The sequence below is a fragment of the Pezoporus occidentalis genome, unplaced genomic scaffold, assembly GCF_034315485.1.
Source record: "Pezoporus occidentalis ecotype Australia unplaced genomic scaffold, CSIRO_AGI_Poc_V1 ctg22, whole genome shotgun sequence".
NCBI lineage: Eukaryota > Metazoa > Chordata > Aves > Psittaciformes > Psittacidae > Pezoporus > Pezoporus occidentalis.
In genome coordinates this window covers 156,707-173,724 of record NW_026914072.1, presented here as the reverse complement: position 1 = coordinate 173,724, position 17,018 = coordinate 156,707, and the positions used below count along the sequence as shown (strand labels likewise).

The 17,018-nt window shown below is 44.0% G+C and overlaps 1 protein-coding gene across 1 annotated transcript in view; it reads right to left on the bottom strand.

The window, feature by feature from the left end:
• Positions 1 to 9,280: 9,280 nt before the first annotated feature.
• The window catches only part of SWAP70 (switching B cell complex subunit SWAP70), a 50,216-nt gene continuing 42,478 nt past the window's right edge, over positions 9,281 to 17,018 (bottom strand). The window contains exons 8-12 of the mRNA XM_062620128.1: positions 14,799 to 14,906; positions 13,076 to 13,242; positions 12,099 to 12,297; positions 10,426 to 10,522; positions 9,281 to 9,709 (exon numbers count right to left, since the gene is read on the bottom strand). Of these exons, the coding sequence (XP_062476112.1) occupies positions 9,600 to 9,709; positions 10,426 to 10,522; positions 12,099 to 12,297; positions 13,076 to 13,242; positions 14,799 to 14,906 (681 nt within the window). The 3' untranslated portion in view covers positions 9,281 to 9,599. The remainder of the gene's footprint in view (positions 9,710 to 10,425; positions 10,523 to 12,098; positions 12,298 to 13,075; positions 13,243 to 14,798; positions 14,907 to 17,018) is intronic.

Below are 17,018 nucleotides of genomic sequence, written 5' to 3'. Positions count from 1 at the left end.
AGCAGGACTCAGCAGCATCTGAAGTGCTTCACCTACCTGAAATGCAAAGGGATAAAAGCAGTTTTATTTCTGTTAGAAAGTATCAGGAACCATTTCCCAATAAAAGGAATCTTAAAGCCTCCCCAAAACAATAGCCAGGAAGAAAAGCGAGAGTCTAGCTTTGAAAATCATTGGTAGCTTTCCCGTTTTCCTAGTAGGCATATAATCCTGAGCATTTTGCATTCCTGTGTGTTTTTGCGTATCTGGTAAGTGCTTTCCTGAACTTTGCTGTCTTGTCTTTTTTTATAGGAAGAAAACCTGGCTTTAAAAGAGGAGCTCAGACAGGAAAGCAGCAATGTTCCAAGGGAATTTCCAAGTCAAGCAGGAGAGCAACTGGCTTCTCAAAGAGATCCCTAAAACATTCAGCTACGCAGTTGGAGCAGGTGAGTGGGAAGGCGTCAAGAGCACTCGACATTCTTATGTCCCAGCCATCCCTATCAAGTGTCTGAAGAGCTTTTCTGTGCAGTGGGCTGGACTAGGGCTTGCAGATAAAATGTTTTAAAGGCTGTGAGCCCTGCAATAACAGCAACAGCCCTGACGTCAGCAGACCTGTACCTCCAGGGACTAGCACTGAGAAATCAGTGCTGATCTGCCTAGCGAAGGCAGATTTGACTGTGCTTCCAGGATCTGGGCGATTAAGTCTTTTCCCATGCCTTGCAAGCTGCCAGTGGTCATTTTCTGCCAGGATAGCAGCTCAAGCAGTGTGTGAGGGACTGGCTCCCTCCCCTTTGTAAAATTCTCTGAATTTTACAATTCAGAGAAATTTTTGTAATATAAGAAAGTGTTTTTACGTGTTAGAGCTTCTAAATTGTTAAAACAGTTGGAAAATCCTAATTGCCATTAGTAGACAAGGAAAAAAAACAGTGAAGAAAACATTTTGCAGAATGCAGAATTAACAAAATTGGGATCTGAGGATCAGTTTCCAAGACCTAAAACATTTTCAAGGCATCCTCTTGTACATGCAAGTTTAACACAAATAGTCAAGTCTTCAACAAGTGATTTGCACCTACCTGCAAAACTTGCTGCTCAGAGTTGCTTTAAGCTCTGAAAATTGTCCAGAGACACAATGTCCAGGTCAGTCATGTTTAGATTTAATCCAGGATCTTTCTGGGTCTCCATATGCAAAAGGGAGAGAAAAACCTACCTGGGATTGATTCTGCAGCCTGAATTAGAGATGATGAAGGAAGGCTTGGCTGGAGCACAGTATGGCTTTATGACTACTGGCTTAATTTTCCTGACACTTTGTGGGTAGCTGTGTGGTGGTTTAGCTTCAGTTAATTAGAGAGCTAAAGGCTGCTTCAATTTGTGGTTGTTACCCAAGAGCTCACAGGGCGCTTTCTGGCTGCCAGGGATCAGGCCTGAAGGTGGAGGAGCCAAAGGTGATTCTGTGAGGGGCTGGTAGGGAGTGGTGCCAGAGGCCTCTGGCCATGCAGGAGTTTCCCTGGTACACATGGCCCTTTCCAAGGCCTCATGTAGCGATTTCTGATTTGCACCTTGTGGACACAGATTGCAGTTTATCATGGTATTGCTTAAAAAAAAACTCTCTTTTTAGGGAATAGCTAAGTATTTTGCAGATGTTTGTGAGCTTTTTTAATGGGTAAATATCACTCATGTTTCATCAATGAGCAGCTGAGGCATAAGGAGGTTGAGGGACCTAGCAAAGGTGATAGCAAGTCAAATTGTTTGGAATTTTGCTGCTCCGAAATATCATCTTTGTAGAACAGGAAACCCTCTCAGGAGTAGTAGGTTTTCCTTAAAACAACAGTTCAAACCTGTCGATCTTGATACATCAGGAAAAGGAGGAATGTAGACAATGTGAGAGTTAGCTTAGTCTCTCTTGAACTAAACCACCAGGTTCATGTTCCTATGGAGAAACAAATACCCTGCAGGCATCATGGTGTCTTTATTTTTTGGAAGTTGAAAACTCCCCCTTTTGGTGTGTGAGCTAAGACAAAAACAGGGATTTTCTGGGCCAGCAAAAGGTTTCTAGAGTAAAAACCCTCCAATCCCACTTCTCAAGAGTTTATGACATGAGCAGTTGAGCTAATGTAATCACACTTAGCCTCCCCGACGTTTCAAAATTGGATTAAATTTCGTAAGTTGTTGAGGGAAAATGTTACCCAACAGAGTAACTGTATGACTCTCAGATAAGCGTCAGGCCTTTGCAGCTATGGGTGCGGGCCCTGGTTTCAGTCACCTGAATAATTCAGGGTAACCAGTATGTCCAGAGCAGAGGAGGGGATGGGATGCATCGCTGCTGCTCAGCCTTTGCAGCCACGTGGAAGCCCACCAAGCTGTAATGACTGGGTATGCTGACAGTCTTACCCTTTGTAGTCTCCTTGGTACTCTGTTGTTTTGTTTTGTTTTTTACTTTTCTTTGGCAAGGTAAGTCACCCAAACCCTAAAAAAAGGGTTTGGTTGGGTGTTACGTGTGCCTCCCTTGCAAAGGACGAGTGGGTTTTTCCTCCTGCAGTAGCAGTGTGCTGCTGCACGTACACAGGTGACGCAGCTGCAAGCATGCTACCAGCTCAGCTGTAAAAGCCCCGGGTAGTGCCGCATCTGCGTGAATCCGCCTTTCAAAACAGGATCCTCAGATGTGATTAATTACAGCCTGCCGCCCGGGCGCTTCGCTCCGGTGAGCAGCCTGAGAGCCGTGCGGCGGTGTCCGCCTGCCATCTGCCGTTCGACTCTCGGCGGGGGCCACGGCCCGGCAGGGACACACGAAGCATCCCCCAAGTCACCCGGGCCCGACGACAGGGCGGTTGAAGTGGCAATCTCTGGTCTCCGTCTAAGCCGCGAGCAAATCCTGCTCAGACTCACCAGGCCCCCCGCCACGGTATCTCCGGCATTCCTGCGGCAGATCTGGTATTTCTTATTGTTCTCCCCGTCTCTGGGGGAGCAGCTGCTGCTGCCTGACCGGCCTGCCGGGGCAGGAGCTGGCGGAGCCCTGTGCTGCGGGTCCCAGAACTAGCCGGGGGCTTTGGAAAAATCGTGTCAGTCTTCTCGCCCGGCTTCGGCACGCTGGGAGTCGGGGCTCATCAGGAGGGGCAAGGCAGACATGAGAAAAGAACGGAAAACTGGAAGAGCAGCGAGTGGTCGTGCAGCACCACTCTGCTGGAGGTGCTGTGGGCTCGGCACAGGAGCTTCCTGCTAAAATAGCTGCGCCAACCTACAGCAGCAGAGCACGCCTAGTCTGCCGGGTGGTAAACGCGTGCAAACTGCCGCACCGTCGGCTGCGTGGCTGGGCCACCAGTAGCAGTGACTGGTCCGAGCAGATTGCGCAGGGGAGGCAGAGCTGCATAAGAAGCTGGGCAGAACGGGACCCTGCTCTGCACAGACGGCAGTGCTGGGGAGCAGCCCGGCCCGGCCCGGCAAGGGCGTTTGGCACCCGTCGTGGTTTTCCTTTTCCCTGCTCGTTTGGTGAGCTGTTCTGCCAAGCTGGTTCTAGTACCGCGCCCCATGCTTGTGCCCAGCCCTTGGAAATATGATTTCAAGGAATATGCACTCTGGATTTTCTACTGCCGGGGGGGGGAAGGATATGCTGGCTGGGGGTGGCCTGAGAGCAGCTGTGGGTTTGATTCTTGCCATCTGTAATGGTGACCGTGAAGGGAGCATGTGGAAGCATGGGCCGACAAGTTTCTTTTGCAAGCAGGGCCATGCACAGCTGTGCTGTGAGACGAGGCTTGGGGTGATGGTTCTTTCTGCCCAACTACCTCCTCAAGATGTTTCATGGGCCAGCAGAGACCCCCTTGGGCATTATGCAGCCCTCATGGTAATTTTCTTCATGGCTTGGAAAGAGTAAATGCCCCAGTGCATCACTGGCAAAAAAAAGTGGCTGGGAAAACACAACCTCAGGCTGTTCCCAATGCAAAATCTCATTCTTGGCTGTGCTTTGAGAGGGACTTTCTAAAGGTGTTTAAGCAGAGCCTGAATAGTTTTGACCTTAAATAGCTTTTTAAGTGTCGGGTTTTGGTTGGTTGGTTGGTTTTTCTTTTTTAGTCAGGACTGAGGAACCAGCACTCCAGAGGACCTGGACCTCCCCAGCACTCACATGCTGTGTTGGGGCTGAGAAGCACAAGCTTTGTTAGAGTGGAAAGAGAAACCCCTATGCTCTGGTAGGCATTGAAACAGCTAACGCACACCAACACCGAAGAAGCCCGGCTGCTTTTGAAACTATCTTGTGTCACTGCTTGAGTTTTTACCGTCTGAGTGGTATACATGCTAGTGTATGTGTTCAAATTACACTTGTTGGCCATGTTGGGTGAAAGGACGTGAGTGCAGCTGTGGGCAAGAGTAGCCAACACAGGCCTGTGCGAATCCCACTCAAGCATCCACACAAACAGGTAAGTTCCCCATGGTGAAATCTGCATTGCCCGAGGAAATCACTGCTGTGTGCTGAGGAAACAGGCAGCAACAGGAATAACAGCAGGTTATTTGAGCGTTTGCACAAAGATATTATTAGACCAGATTCTGTAAAAGCTGTTTGCATGCTGTAGCCATGGCAAGTAGCTGTATTAATTAGTAATTGTATTAGTAGCAGTGTATAAAGCTGGTGCTAGATCAAGCTCCTAGATGAAGATGGCCAGTGGGGAAAAGTGGAGTGCAACTGTTCTGGGGTTTGAACTATTATTTTTTTTCCTTTCTGAAGTGTTAACCACAGGCATTTCCCTCGTTTGAAGGAAGTGCACTTTTGACATAGCCAGAAAGCCCCTTCATAAAACAGCGCTTCTCTGCACTTTCACTTCCCTGGGGTTTCCAAGTAGTTGAAGTTCATAGTGAGGCTCAATGCATGAAAGTCACTATAGTCTCTAAATTCATGTAAAGTCCCAAACTTTGTGGGTTTTTTGGAACTCATGGCCACATGAGCTGGAACAGGAATCCTCAGGCCATGCTGTCTGTATGGCTGCTCACCTGGCCAGGCAGGGAGCCACAGGGTGTTCCAAACCACAGGCTGGACTCTTCCCACCCCTGCTATGTCTCCCCTCCCCATTTTGTGACTTGAAGGGATGAGTTTGGGTCCCGCTCCCAAAAGGGGGTGTATGTGGGAGCTGGCACATTGCACATCCTTCTCTCAGCCTCCGGGATTTTTATCCTGCAAGTCAATGAACACTGTTCAGAAGAATGAAGAAAAACAGGACTGGGGAGAAGGATGCACAAGGCAGCTGGGAAAGCACTATTTTCAGGTCAGTAACCTTCCTTACACGTTTTTTCCTTGCCCTGCTTTACTCCCATTAGGAAAGCTGTATGGCAGCCCAGACTTTGTGCTGCAGCTAAGAGCTTGCTGGGTGATGCATCCAACTGTATACTTTGTCTTTCTGTAGTGCAGGGAGGGGGGATTGGAAAATATGCCTGACTTAGCTTCAAGCCTCTGTGCATAATTTTATCCCAGGCCAGTGGTAACACTTGTGTTGTAAAATCTTTTTCCTAGGCTCACAGAACAGCTCTGGGATCAGATATACTGTCTCTGGGATAACAGAACCAAATTGGCTCATGAACTCCAGGACAACGTGCTACAACAACAGCAGTGAGATAATTGTAACGCATCAGGAGACCCGGTTCACTTCACGTTTCGCCAGCCCTTGTACAGCATTGTACTTCTCTGTTTCGCAGACAGGTGCTGCAGTTGTTGGAGGGGAATGAAGCTGGCGGGTGGTTTTCACAGTCGCGGGACACGTTCGCAGGGTAATGAAACCCTGTTAGCGAGGGAAGCTGCGGCGCTTCGGGGCTGAGGCACCACCAGATGGCAGCTGGAGTCCAGGTATGAGGCAGCCCCGGAACTAGGCTCTTGCTCCTGCCTTCTGCCTCCCCCCGGCCACCGGCGTGGCACCGGCACGAAAAAGATTGTGCGCGTGAGGAGATTCACATTGTCAAATAAGCAGCATCGTGCAGGCAGCGTTGGAAAGTCCCTAACCGATGCGTGGGGCAACTAAAATCTTGCTAGTGTTGTGGGAGAGTTTCACTGTTAGAGATGACAGCTAATTCTTCTAATTCACTTCTAATTCCCTTTTTTAGTGCCCTTTGCTTTATGGACAAATCATTACCTCTTCCCGAAGCAGCCAGCAGCATGGATACCCCTTTTCCTGGCCAAGCACCACTTTCATCAACAATCGTTTGTGTAATTGTTTCACTTACTGGAGATAAAAATCAGAGCAGTTATTTTCAGGTCACTTTTACTGAAGTGGATGGTGCAGCCACTGTTCCTGCTGGCCTGTGTGATCAAACAGCTGCTTCCTGCTGGGGGGTTGGATGTCCCACCCCCCCCCCACCCTGGGGTACAGATATTTTACTGACACACTGCTGCTTTCCTATGCAGGTTTTGCTTTTGTGGCTGTTCATGCAGGACAGTTAACAGACATGGTATGTGTTGCTGGAACCAGGCCTGTTAGAGTTTGGGGATGTGTGAACAAGTATGCAAGTCTCATAAGTCAGCTTCATAAAATGGTCACAGGGTGGAAAAAAAAATCCTGTTTTAGGACTAAAATACCCAAACATGGTACTGTGCTACTGGTTTGCAGGCCTGTTCCACCACCAGCAGCAAGTGAACCTTACTCATTCGGTGGAAAAACCCAGTGGCTGAGCCCTCCAGTGCATCTCCTTGGGGGTCAAGAACAGCAGACACAGCTCTCCACTGGCCTCTGCATAGCTGAGGCAGATGTACAGGTAAGGCACTAGGACTTTACACGGCTCCTCCGGTGGAACAGAGACGTCCAGAGCAGCATGTCACTCTCACCACTAGCAGCCTGACTGGTTTCTTGGAATAAGAGAGTGCTGTGACCCTTGGCTTCACAGGAAATCACATGGCACCAGGGGTACAGTTTTCCATGCTGCACTGCTTCATGAAGTGTGGTGACACTGACTCACAGCTCTCCCATCTCTTTGAATGCTGTGTTTAGTGTGGCTTTAAAGGGCTTATTCTGAAGTGGCATTTTTTCTCAAAATGCGATAGGTTTGTTTTTAACCAACCTCTTCCCCCACTTTTACCTCACACAAAGCTTTCTGAATGTGTCAGATTAAGCTGGGACAACAAAGCTAAAACCAGACTTTCTCATTTCATCTTCTAGTAGTGACTAAGAAATAACTCCAGAGGTACACAGATGACATTTTAATGAAGGGCTGTTGTGCCTGCAGAGGCACATGTCTGTGTGTTCCAGGGTCCTCTCATGCTGCAGACGTGTTTCCCCATTAGCTTGCTGGCACAACAGGTCTGCCCTTGTCCCAGTGTAGCGCTCCATTAGTGTAGACCCAACATCTGGTGTGCTTTGTGTTTCAGCAGACAGCTAAACTGCACCCTCAGTATAAGTGTTATTGAGCAATGCTGCCTGCAGTAGCTGAGCATCAACTGTTTTGTATCAAGGTGTACTGAGTATCAACATCTAAAGTAGTACTGGTACTATCTGTTACCGCTGCCTAATAAATATTATGGCTTTAATCCAAACCCCACTGATCAGACCATTAGAAGTATATTTCTTCCATCAAAGTGATACTTTCCATACCACAGTTACTGGATATTAAACTCCAGTAACCCAAAAGAAACAAATGCAAAAAAAGACATTAATTAAGAAATGTAAATGACTTTATATTACTTTATTAAACAGCCAGTTCTAAAGAACAGTAAAAAAAAACATGAAAACATGCATCATTTGGTGTTCTTAAAAAACATCTGTCCAAAGTAAAGACTGTTAGAAAAATTAACGTTTAGCCCCAACACACTTTCTGCTCTCCAGATAAAGGATGTCTGGTAGTTATAAATACTGTTCTGTCTCCTTTAGCAAAGTTTAACAACGCATACATTAGTATTTCTATTATAGGTTGGGCTGGGGTTGGGTTTTTGTTTCACATTTCTTCCGTAAACATGGTAAATTTAAAAACTGCGTTGTTAGCAAGCTTTAAGGACTGCTGTTTTCCTGTACAGTAAATACAAATAGGAAGATCCGGAACTTTCCTTCCAGTCTAATCAGCGCTTCACTTATGGAAATATTTAAGATTTCAATTAGTATAAAAATACAACCAGAGAATAAATGTCTGAGAGAGAAGATTCAGTATTTGAGTGAGTCTTAGTTAACAGGCAAATAAAATACGTTGACTTCCAAAGCTGAAGATCACTTCTGTACAGCTTCTGCCCTTTTGAGACTCAAGTATCACAAATGCACTGGTTATACATATGAAACATTCACTTCTTATTTACTAAAAATAATTTAACATTTAGCTGGACTAAAAAGCAGGTGCTAAAAGATGGATGCCCACGTTCGGTGTGCATAAAGGTCAAAGTTGATGAACAGGCTACACCAAGGGACACCTGCTCTTCAGGAGGGGGACTTAGTTCTCAAAGTGTCTGTACAATTTAGCAAGAATACTACTTTATTTAGCAATAGACTGACTTCTTGTTTGGTGTGGGAGATCTACAGAGCAAAATCACAGACTTGTTCCTTTTCCCTACAGAGACAAAAATAACTGGCTTGGTCCCTGGAGAGAATTCTGAGGCAGAGCAGGCAGCTCTTTGGGAAGCCTTGTCACTGGAAATGCCAAAATTGTTTTACCAATGGGAATTAATATTTTTCTAAAGCAGTTTTGCTACACATTTCTCATTTTTATCTAAAATTTAAATGTCAAATTTAAGTTTTCCTCTTGATTTTTTTTTTAATTTTCCTCCCAATTTTAGAGTCAGACAAAAGCAGTGCATCTAAATGAGTGGTGTGTTATGATGGAATTTCTTGCACAAACATTGGCTTGATGCAGATAACATTTGGCTTGTGTGTGATATCATCTTCCATTCATGGCCCCCAGAAATTTGTGATTTTAAAATGCATCTTTTACACTACGATAAGAACTCTCAAAGGTTTTTTAGCACTTCTCAAGTATGAAACGGTACAAGAGCAATCTTGTTTTAGAGCAGCATTTTGTACCTGCCTACTTCTAGTTCTTTTGTTTGGATTCCTGAAAACAAAGGAAAATTGGACACAGAATCTGACCAGTCAGCAGGTATCCAGTGAAGCCAGTCTACCCTTGCTAGGGAAGAACGTGTCTGAGCACTCAGCACCGTGTGAAGAGCAACAGCTGGACAGGGCAAAACCAAAAGACGACTAAATGGAAGGAAAGGTAATGAAAGGTAATGCTCTCTCCAAGTTGGACAGAACCTCCAGGGCTGATTTATCCTGTGTTTAAATTATACTCACTGAAGCAATGAAATAATTGCTTCCCTCACTTATTGGAATGCAGTGATGCTGCTTGAGCAGTTAGGTACTGTCAGATGGTTACAGGCTAGTAGAGAAACAACTCTGTCACAAGCTACACTTACTTAAATAAAAATCTTCAGTTGGAAAGTTTTGTATAAAAGAACAGAATTTCTGGAAACATGAGGGAAAACAGCAACTACTGTCGGACACCACAGTGTAATTACTGAGCTCTGAGCAGACACTCCTATGTGGTAAACAGTATTTCCTTTGTGGAAAGGCCCAACCTGCTGAGCAAGCTAAGATCTTTGTAAGCGAGAAGCTGCTCTGTGCAAAGCAGAATGGAGGAAGGCGGGCTTCTATTCATGGATAATCCATCAGCTAAAGTCATTACTCAGAAGTGGCTTTCTTCCCTTTCCAGCTCTTTTGTCTTTGCTCAAGTTCAGCTTCAGTGAAGGCAGCCGGGCCCCAGTTTGTGATCAAGTGAGGATTCTTGGAGCCTGGAAGACAGAGTGCAATACTTGAAACAGGTGTTTCTGATGGGACATTGCTCACCCACCACTCCGGGGACAGGCCATGTCACCACAGGATAATTTGGTAAGGGCTGTCCCTTCTGTGACCCGAAACCCTCTCAAAGGTGACCGGAGGAGCTGCCTGAGTAGGTGCTTAGTGTGAGAAGCTGCCAACTGCTGCAATCTTTTGCATCCTTATCTCCCAACTCCCCCCCAACAATAGCTCTATCTTAGTAAACCCCTTTTCTTCTTGCCTTTAGAGATGTCCTTGAAAGAAATTGATCTCTCCAGCAGTGTATTACACAGCCACTTTCCTCTGGGCTGACACACTATTAATTAAGCTTTTCCCCAAAATCAAATATTTTAGCTAATTTTACTTGATGTTTTTGGCAGTTAGCATTTACGCTAACTGTATTAAATACCCAAAGGATGTAATCTTAAGGTTGATCCTTGCTTTATTTAAAATAAATAAATAAATAGTAATAGCATTAAGACTACTACTAATAATAATGTTATAGTAGAGCCAGTAGAGGTAAAGACTTGAAAGTTACCATCAGTACTTCTCACAAATGTGGTATTTACAGCCTGGCATGAAACCAGTAACCTACAGGGAAAAAGACACACTTCACTAAATCACTAGGTGATCTACGCATATGAGATAGAATGAAAAAATGATTTTGGTAACTCTTATGTTAAGAACTTACCTGGCTCTATTAGTCGAATTAATCCCTCATGATGAGCTACTTTATCTTTCCAACTCTTGGTGTTATTAGCTGCTGTTTCCAACTTTTTCTTAACCTCCTGAAATAAGACACAGTCCATTTGAAAACAAGAACAACTTTACTGTTAATATAGAAAGAAAAAACCTCCTTGAAAATCTCAACACAGAACCAGGCTAATTCAGCCAGCACTCCATGTAGGAGAACTTCGCTTCTAACTATCCTAAGTCATTTAGCTGTTGCTGGCTGTATAAAAGTAAATTGTCAAACCAGAACCCCAAAGTAACTAATTTTTACAAGATTCTGTAGCTGTGCAAGTAAGGGTAGCCCTCATGAAGATTGAAAACATAAACTGTAGTTTTCAAACAGAAAGATGCACTTTTTGTTCCAAACTAAGACCAAGTACTGGGTATATCTCAACTATTAGAAATCATGAAATGTAAGCTAGGAAAAGATGACTGCAGTTACACCCAAGCAAGAAAGGTGTTCTTCAGTCTAAACTAGCCTTTTGGTGAATTCTAGAGAAGGCCAGAATGTTTAATCATTTCTAAAATAATGAGTCAACAACCACAGTGACTGACTCCATCATTTAATTTTGTGGATTTGTTTGTTTGTTTGGAGCTTTTTTGGGGGTGGGGGTGGGGGTGGGGTGTTGTTTTTTTTTTTTATGTCTATTGTATCCAGCAGCTCCTTTGGAGCAGTAAATGATGTTTCACATACAAAAAGACTGAGATGTCATCTAAAAAACAGGAAAGTTAGCCAAAAGCAATCTGAGGACGGTGTTAGATGTAACACCAACACAGTAAGTTGTGAAGTACCCAGAACTCCCCCACCTGGGCCCATGCTTGCAGTCACTGCGGCATTTGTATTCTGTGCCAGACGAGACAGCTCACTACCTTGTCCTTCACAGAGCTAACCCCAATGGCACGGAGACAGCATAAACACACTCCCTAGTTAAACAGAAATCTAGTCATGTTTTGTTTCCTGACCTAAATACACACAGGATCAACACCTCCCCAGCCCTAGAAAGTATGCAGCACTTCACACTCCATAATGGAGTCTGACTCTTATTTCTTCCATGAATGCAGCTACTGGCCTTCACCAAAACCAACAGAGCAGAGAAGAGGCCTGCCATTTAGACCACAAGGCACTGCTACATACTGAGAATCTAAGGTAATTCCTAGCTATCCTTGACATGAGTTCAGTGCTTGAATACTTGTTTGAGGAGTAAGGGCCTACAGGAGCACATTGGGTTTTCATCTGTAAAAGCTAGAATTGCCCTATGACATCATCAGAACACTGTAAGAATACTTAAAAAGCATAAGGCATTTAGTTATGACAGCAACAGAACTGCTTAAGAAGTTAATCTGCACTAGAAGACAAATAGTATACAGAGTATTTCAGGGTATGACTGAGCTGGCTTGCATGCAAATTGAGACAAAAGAATACAGGAGGTGGTGTGTCTGAAACACCTCCCTTTCTTCAAATGTAACTACTGGTTTAAACCAAAAAAACCCAACACGTAACTATCCTACCTGTTGTTATCATTTTTGTGCCACACTAATTGCTAAAGAATAATCATACTGATGAACTTCAAATTCAGTTAAGCTACTGAACACCCAGCTAAGTATAAGAGGCTGATGAACAGAACAGCTCACCTCATATTGCTCAAGGGCTTCCTTCCTTTCCAGTTCAAGTTGTTTCAGCTGCTGCATAGCAACTTGAAGAGCCTGTTCCTTTATCATTCTCTGGTTTTCTAGCTCTTGTTTCTCTGCTTCTGTCATCTGAATGGTCTGTTGCTGCTGTAAGTGCCATTTTTCCAGTTCAGCTCTCTTTGCTGACTCCTCTTCCAATAATCTACAATGGGGATTGCAGTTTTAACCGCACTTTAAAGTAAGTTGTATCCATTATGTAGCATACACATAGGCAACCAAGATAAGTATTTTCTATTCCCCACCCCACCCCCTTGGGAAGCAGGGAAAAAAGTTATTGCTTGTTGGCTTGTCTTCAATATAAATCTGAAAATCATGCCAGCAGTGCAAGCAGTCTGACTACTACAAAGGGCTATTCAGAAAATTTAGTCAATAATGCACATACACAACACTGAAAACCACAGAAGAAACAAGCATGCATAAGTCAGTTACTCTAATTGTCTTAAGAGGCCCGAATATATGATGAAACAAACCACACTGAATAAAGCCCATATGAGTAAGAGGAGACTTAACCCTTTATAAATTACAATTTAAACCTGTGATAAAATACAGCAGAAGGTCCTATTTATAGTTACTGCTTTATAAAATACATGATTGAGAAGTCTGTACAGAGTAATCTCAGTTTTTCAAGTGCTGACGTGCACAACACCTGATGGAAAAATACAAGTGTGCCTGCTTTTCTGAAACTGCTGAGCCCTCCCTCTGCTCAGGGCTAATCAAACACATAAAAAAGTCATAAATAGCAGCTTCAGCCTTCAAAGCTTAAGGAAAAAAATCTATCCTGTGCTTGGACTGCAAGCTAGTCTCCCTCTCAAGCACTGCGTCCAAGATGCAAACACTCTTTACTAGTATGGCACAGTTACCTATTATTGCAGGAGGTGAATGGGGAATTGAAATAACTTTTTACTAAGTCAAAACCATACCTGGCTTGAAGTTTTCTTACAGTCTCTTCATCCTGACGTGCCTGTTTCTCATCCTCCAAAGCTCCCTGTAGCTGTTTATACATTTCTTCCAGTTCACGTACTCTCTGTAAATACTGTTCCAGTTCAGATGATTTCTGAGCAACCTGCTCTTCCATTTTTTGTCTTACCTAGCAGCACAAATCAGGGACACAGATGAGCTAACGTTCAACTCACATTTCCAGTTTTTAAAGGAATAGCCAGGTTTCCCTCAGATGTTTTCAGAGACAACCCTTTTCCTGCTGCCTGCAGAGCAGAACTGGTAACATTCGGTCTAGATTTGTAGATGTGTAACTAAGAGCATTTTAAACAAAATAATAGTACAGGTTACTTTATATTGCCCTAGTTCATGCAGCACAGTTTTTTTTACAGGAGTTTAACCCCAACTTCAGTCAGTTTGATGCTGTCACTTAGTTTACAGATACACACTAAACCAAAGGAAAAGAAAGCTCATAGAGTGCCCAGACACAAAGGTCAGTCTAGTTTAATTATACTGTTTCCACTCCTTTCCTCAGGCAAGTCCTCCCTTGGCAGCAGTGTATTTCATAAACTTAGACGTGGATGATGGCACCATGACAGCACAGGATGGATGGTTGGAAATCAGCTAAGAAGACTGGTTTTGCTAAGAGATGAGCAACTATAACAAAAAGCGAAGGTAAGGGATAGATGAATGTGAGAGGATGCTGCACATCCACAGCCACCCAGTCTCTCATCCTTGTTACTCCCCCTTCACTGAACAGAGCAAGGGAGCAGAGCTGTCCTGTCCCACTCAGCCCATCACCATGCCAGGGACAACAGCAGAGAGCTGGCTTTGAACTGAGTCAGGATAAAGCACCAAAACCTCAGTATTTAGCAATATGTAACATGTACTTCACAGAAGGTAAACACAGCTCCTGAAGTCAGCAAGAAAGGCTTGCTGTCAAGTAAGGTAGGAGGGCATGTCCTGCTCTACTGGTCTGCACTCTGTTTGCCCTCCCCTTACTAAAACCCACTGACCCAGAAGGTGATCGTATTCAAGAATTCACACTTCAGCCTCTAAAAGGACACTAGATGCATTTATGTTCCGAGACGTTCCAGCACATTGACTTGACCATTTCTACTTTTTTCTCCAGCTAACAGAAAAGCCTGTTACACCTGACAAAGCCCTTAAGGACTGAAAATTAGTTCTTTTGGAAATTCTCTGTGTGGATCATAGTAACAGCATTGTAAACCTACAATATTTCTTTCATTTTTTTATGTTTGTGTGTGTGTAGAGATGTATATACACAGTATAAAAAAAAAAGCAGTAGTTTTAGGAATACATTCAAGTCATAAAATTCCTAAAATGCATTTTGATTATGCCTGTGTTCAGTTTGCAGATTCTCATAGCATGTACTGGCTGCAGGTTCTCCATCTCTGAAAATTGCAAGGATGACTTCAAGTCTGGATTTAGTTTTCAAACAGTAAATTTTTTCCCAATTTTCCAATAATATTTAAGCTTTGAATGCTATACAAGTTGTAGGCAAGGTGTTCCACTGTTTGCATTCACTACATCTCTATGTAAACTCTAATAAATACATCGCAGGTTGCAGTCTCCAGCCTCCTGCAAAATCTGCGGAATACTTTCAGTGCCTGCTTGTGAGTGAAGTCAGTGCTGAGCGCTTTGCTCACTGTGTAATCACAGCAAAACACCACGTGCACTACTCACCATCTTTTCTCTCTCCAGCTCCAAACTGAAGCGATCTTGTAATTCAACTTGAGTCTGAAGTCTTTTCTTCTCTTCCTCAGCAGCACGAGCAGCTGCTGCTTCCAGTTGCTGGAAGAAAAGGGCAGGGGGTGGGGAGAAAAGAGAGAGGAGGAAAAACAATTTGTCAAAACTAAGCCCTTTGGAGGGAATAGAATATTCATTAACAATTTTTAACAGAAATGGAGGAAACCTTCAAAAGCATTAAGGCACTAGTGTTTGGGGTTTTTTAATGTCTGAGGCTATTCTCAATCTCTAAATGTACTTTTAAATCTTGTTATTTCCAACAAAATTTTGAATTTACCAATGAAATTATCAGACTTCCTCCAAGTTTCCCTTGAGTGCTGCTTTGCACAACCAACAGAAACCATTATTATTTCCTTCTCTGTCTCATACGGGATAGAAAACTACTATGGAAACCCACATCCCAGGCAGCAGGACTGCACAGGAGTTCCAATAGTGAAAACATGCCAGCGTGCACACAGTTCATACAGAAACAGAAGTAAGAAGCACTAAATTGCCACAGGAAAAGCAGAAGTGCCACAAACTTTGACTGTAAGTGATTGTTCTATTGTGAGTCACATCACTTTGACATCCCCTAAATTGCCATATAAGAAAAATAAAATCCTAGTTGATTATCGCTTGCAATTAGGGGGAAAATTAGCCAAGGCCTGGGAATGGCTGCTGGTACCTTCACACCTTCTTGCAAGTTATTTAAGTTCTTTGGTGTCTTGATCTTACAAATAAAGATAGTTGTCACAGTTTTATATTTTATCAGGATTTTGACAAAATGTATTTTTAGAATGCAAGGAAGGTCAGAAATATACAAGTACCAGCCAAAATTTTAGCAATAATGAAAACAAAATAATTCTTTCCCATAGTTTTTCTAAGAAACTTATCTGACACTTCAGAGGAAACAGAAAGCAAGCACTCATCTTCTGTAATACACTAGGCTTTGAATTTGTTTCCACAGACCTTCAGTAAGAGCAGAACACCCAACACCTGTAGTATTTTTGGAAGGTACTGCATTTAGCCCATCTTCCTTCACACAACCCAGATGAACTAGTGAGATGCCTACATGATTAAAACTGCCAAGCTAAAACTTTCATTCTTTTAAGTGCAGGAAAAAAAGGGAAACAGAGGGGAAGGCTCCTAGTTCCTGTTTTTAAGCTGTAGAACATGATAGTACAGAACTACTCTCCTTTGAAAGGCTTCACAGAATCACAGAATCCTAAGTGTTGGAAGGGACCTCGAAAGATCATCTAGTCCAACCCCCCTGCAAGAGCAGGGTAACCTAGAGTACATCACACAGGAACTTGTCCAGGCGCGCCTTGAATATCTCCAATGTAAGAGACTCCACAACCCCCCTGGGCAACCTGTTCCAGTGATCTGTCACTCTCACAGTAAAGAAATTTTTCCTGATGTTCACATGGAACCTCCTATGCTCCAGTTTACACCCATTGCCCCTTGTCCTATCACTGGACATCACTGAAAAAAACCTAGCTCCATCATCCTGACACTCACCCTTTACATATTGGTAAACATTGATGAGGTCACCCCTCAGTCTCCTCCAAGCTAAAGAGTCCCAGCTCCCTCAGCCTCTCCTCATAAGAGAGATGTTCCATTCCTTTAATCATCTTTGTGGCTCTGTGCTGGACTCTTTCAAGCAATTCCCTGTCCTTCTTGAACTGTGGGGCCCAGAACTGGACACAATATTCCAGATGCGGCCTCACCAAGGCAGAGTAGAGGGGGAGGAGAACCTCTCTTGACCTACTAATCACACCCTTTCTAATGCACCCTAGGATGCCATTGGCCTTCTTGGCCACAAGGGCACATTGCTGGCTCATGGTCATCCTCCTATCCACCAGGACTCCCAGGTCCCTTTCCTCTTCACTACTGTCCAACAGGTCAACCCCCAACCTGTACTGGTACATTGGGTTGTTCTTCCCCAGATGCAAGACTCTACACTTGCCCTTGTTGAATTTCATCAAGTTCCTCTCCGCCCAACTCTCCAACCTGTCCAGGTCTCCTGAATGGCAACACAGCCCTCTGGTGTGTCAGCCACTCCTCCCAGTTTAGTTATCATCAGCAAACTTGCTAAGGGTACACTCAGTTCCCTCATCCAGGTCGTTGATGAAAATATTAAACAGCACTGGTCCCAGCACTGACCCCCCGAGGGACTCC